At 32.4% G+C, this 3,208-nt stretch overlaps 1 protein-coding gene across 1 annotated transcript in view; it reads left to right on the forward strand.

Moving 5' to 3' along the window:
• LOC106473699 (voltage-dependent calcium channel type A subunit alpha-1-like) overlaps window positions 1–3,208 on the forward strand; it is a gene marked incomplete at its 5' end in the record, with an annotated part of 51,811 nt that overhangs the window by 21,398 nt on the left and 27,205 nt on the right. Inside the window, one exon of the mRNA XM_022402102.1 lies at window positions 474–585. Coding sequence (XP_022257810.1) covers window positions 474–585 — 112 coding nt within the window. The remainder of the gene's footprint in view (window positions 1–473; window positions 586–3,208) is intronic.

A 3,208-nucleotide genomic window follows, 5' to 3' on the forward strand; every position in this document is an offset into this window, starting at 1 on the left:
ATATAAGGGAAGTAACTTTTCATGTCCTAAGATAACCTTTTATTAATCATGAATTTTCATAACTTCCGTCCAGGGGACGGGTACTCCAACTAGTCATTAATAGTTCTAATGATATGGTAGTCACAAACCATCAACTTTTTTCATAAAACTGTTAAAATATTTATAGTTTTCAGTAGAACCACCCATATGTGATCATCATTGAAATAACTCAAGTCATAACTCTTAAAGATAATTTTATTTCCAAAAATAAAAACCAAAAAGTAAAAAATGCGACTTTGGAAGACTGCTTAACAACCTATAAGGTTGCGCAAAGATAATTATATTTACAGAAGAATCGACTTTATATCGCAAATACTTAAACAGATAGATGATGGGTGGGTGATTGGATGGGAGGACGGACGGACGGATAGATAGATATTGTGAAAATGTTTACTGGGTGTTATTAAGTTGACCACTATTGCAACGTTTTCTAGAAGATGAGTACAACGGTCCAGATGAAGAAGAAAAGATGAAGGATGATGAGATCACGGGACCTAAACCCATGTTGCCATACTCATCAATGTTCATCCTATCATCCACAAATCCGTAAGTAAAGAGAAGGAAAATCAGTAATAAATTAAATATTTGTGGAACAAAAAAATTTTCTTTATCTTCATCGACGATTTTAAGTATCATAAGTACGGTAGTAGAAATGTACGATACAAATTAAAATCTCAAACATAGCATGTAAACAAACTTGATATGCACTTTACACACACTGTTAAGTAGTAAACAAACCAAATGCAGATTAACAAGCCACCAAAGCACTTGACAAAGTTGTAGAGTAAAAACCAAAATTTTACAAAACCACAAATTTTTCAATCTGACTGACTGACTAACATTGTTGGAAAGGCATAGCCAGGGGCGAATTTAAGCTTCAATGCTCAGTCAGCTAAAAAAATGGAGCCTAGCGGGCTCTATTCTTACCAATATCAAGGGAAAAACAAATATGGGCCCCTGCCCCTGGGCATAGCTCTCTCTTGCCTTCACCTTATGCAAATCTAAATGTGCATGATTGAATTATGCTACCTTGGCTAAAAGCATGGACTGAAAACAAGCACTATAAGTAGTTTAATTTATCTTTGCATTGTTTTCAAACTAAGTGTGATCTATTGACATCTAAGGTTGTAATTGAAACAGTGTGATTTTTTAAATATGCCTTTCAAGAAAACAAAACGAGAGAAAAGGAGAAAATCTTATATTGATAACCTTTAAAAGTCTTTGTCCCAGTGACGAGAACATTACTGCAAGAACAGAGATAAGGTTAGAAACATTAATGCTGAATATGCTAAACAAGCCTTAACTATTAATCCAGCCAAAGAAAAGGCTGCCATCCTAGCTAGATGGAAGAAAAACTGTAGCAAAGATATCAGAAAAAGCCAGGAAATGTCGAGAGATAGCACCAAGAAAAGCTAATAGAAGGATAGGCCTAGAGCCCAATTACTCTTGAGAATTAGTACCAAAAAAGCTATGAGAGAAGTGTAAAAAAATTTAAATAACAAAAATTAAGAAGTAGGGATAGAAGCACCAAAAAGTAAGGAAACAAGGTAGGAATGGGCGTGAAAACATTACAAAATTTGGTGGTTTTTGACACGGTGCAACCTCAAAGTGGGTGTGGCCATCGTTCTACCCATTCCTCCTTCGTATTTTACTTTGAACTTTGATTCAATTATTGACTTGAATTGAGTTTTATCAGAAGCTAATATTTTCTAAATACTCAACAAATTTTAACATTTCAAAAAATTAGCAGCTTTGATACTATTCATTTAGCCACCCCTTACAAGTCAGATAGCTATAATGTCTCACATAAGCAAAGTATGACTAGTGGAGTTTCCTGACTTACTTCTGACATCAAACACTCCTCTCTTATGATGTCATGCATTTCATTAAGGTCACTTAATTTGATTACATACATGTATCAGTACTTGGTTGCTGAAACAAAGTTTACAACAGAGAAATTTAGCTGTACACACCTTTCATTTACAAACAGCATATAAAGTAGGAATGGTGGAACAATAGTCACACTTGTTAATTATATAAGGATCAGTAAATTAAGTGTGTGATTGTCTTTTCATTTTAGGCTTTGTTAGGTATTTTATGGCCTGATTTAGTTAACGATATAAATTCATAACAGTTAATTATGTATGCAATATATTTTTTTCGTTTCAAGACAGAATTTTCAGGGTCACATAAGTCTACTTTAATTAATGGCAATATTCAGGTCTGTTTATGCCATTATGATTGTCCTCCAGTGGGTCAGTGGATAGTTTACGGACTTAAAACTCTGACGTCTGGAGTTCAGTTCCCTCAGGTGGACAAAGCACAGATAGTTCATTGTATTAGTTTCTAGTTTTATTACTTTGATAAGCTACATTATCAGAGTTTTTACTTCTATTACCTTGATAAGCTACATTATCATAGTTTTAGTTCTATTAGTTTGATAAGCTACATTATCATAGTTTTTAGTTAATAGAACTAAAAACTAAGATAATGTAGCTTATCAAACTAATAGAATGGCTGGAGACGGCTTGAACGGCATTCAAGCCGTCTCCAGCCATTATCAGTCTCAAAGTGGGTTCCTCGTCATCGAATTAGTTCTATTAGTTTGATAAGCTACATTATCTTAGTTTTTAGTTTAATTACCTTGATAAGCTACATTATCAGAGTTTTTAGTTCTATTACCTTGATAAGCTACATTATCATAGTTTTTAATTCTATTAGTTTGATAAGCTACATTAGCATAGTTTTTAATTCTATTAGTTTGTTAAGCTACATTATCATAGTTTTTAGTTCTATTAGTTTGATAAGCTACATTATCTTAGTTTTTAGTTCTATTACCATGGTAAGCTACATTATTATAGTTTTTAGTTCTATTAGTTTGATAAGCTACATTATCAGAGTTTTTAGTTCTATTATCTTGATAAGCTACATTATCAGAGTTTTTAGTTCTATTAGTTTGATAAGCTACATTATCATAGTCTTTAGTTCTATTAGTTTTATAAGCTACATTATCTTAGTTTTTAGTTTTATTACCATGATAAGCTACATTATCATAGTTTTTAGTTCTATTAGTTTGATAAGCTACATTATCATAGTTTTTAGTTCTATTAGTTTGATAAGCTACATTATCTTAGTTTTAGTTCTATTAATGGCTGGAGACGGCTTGAAC

The sequence above is a fragment of the Limulus polyphemus genome, unplaced genomic scaffold, assembly GCF_000517525.1.
Source record: "Limulus polyphemus unplaced genomic scaffold, Limulus_polyphemus-2.1.2 Scaffold6417, whole genome shotgun sequence".
Classification (NCBI taxonomy): Eukaryota; Metazoa; Arthropoda; class Merostomata; order Xiphosura; family Limulidae; genus Limulus; species Limulus polyphemus.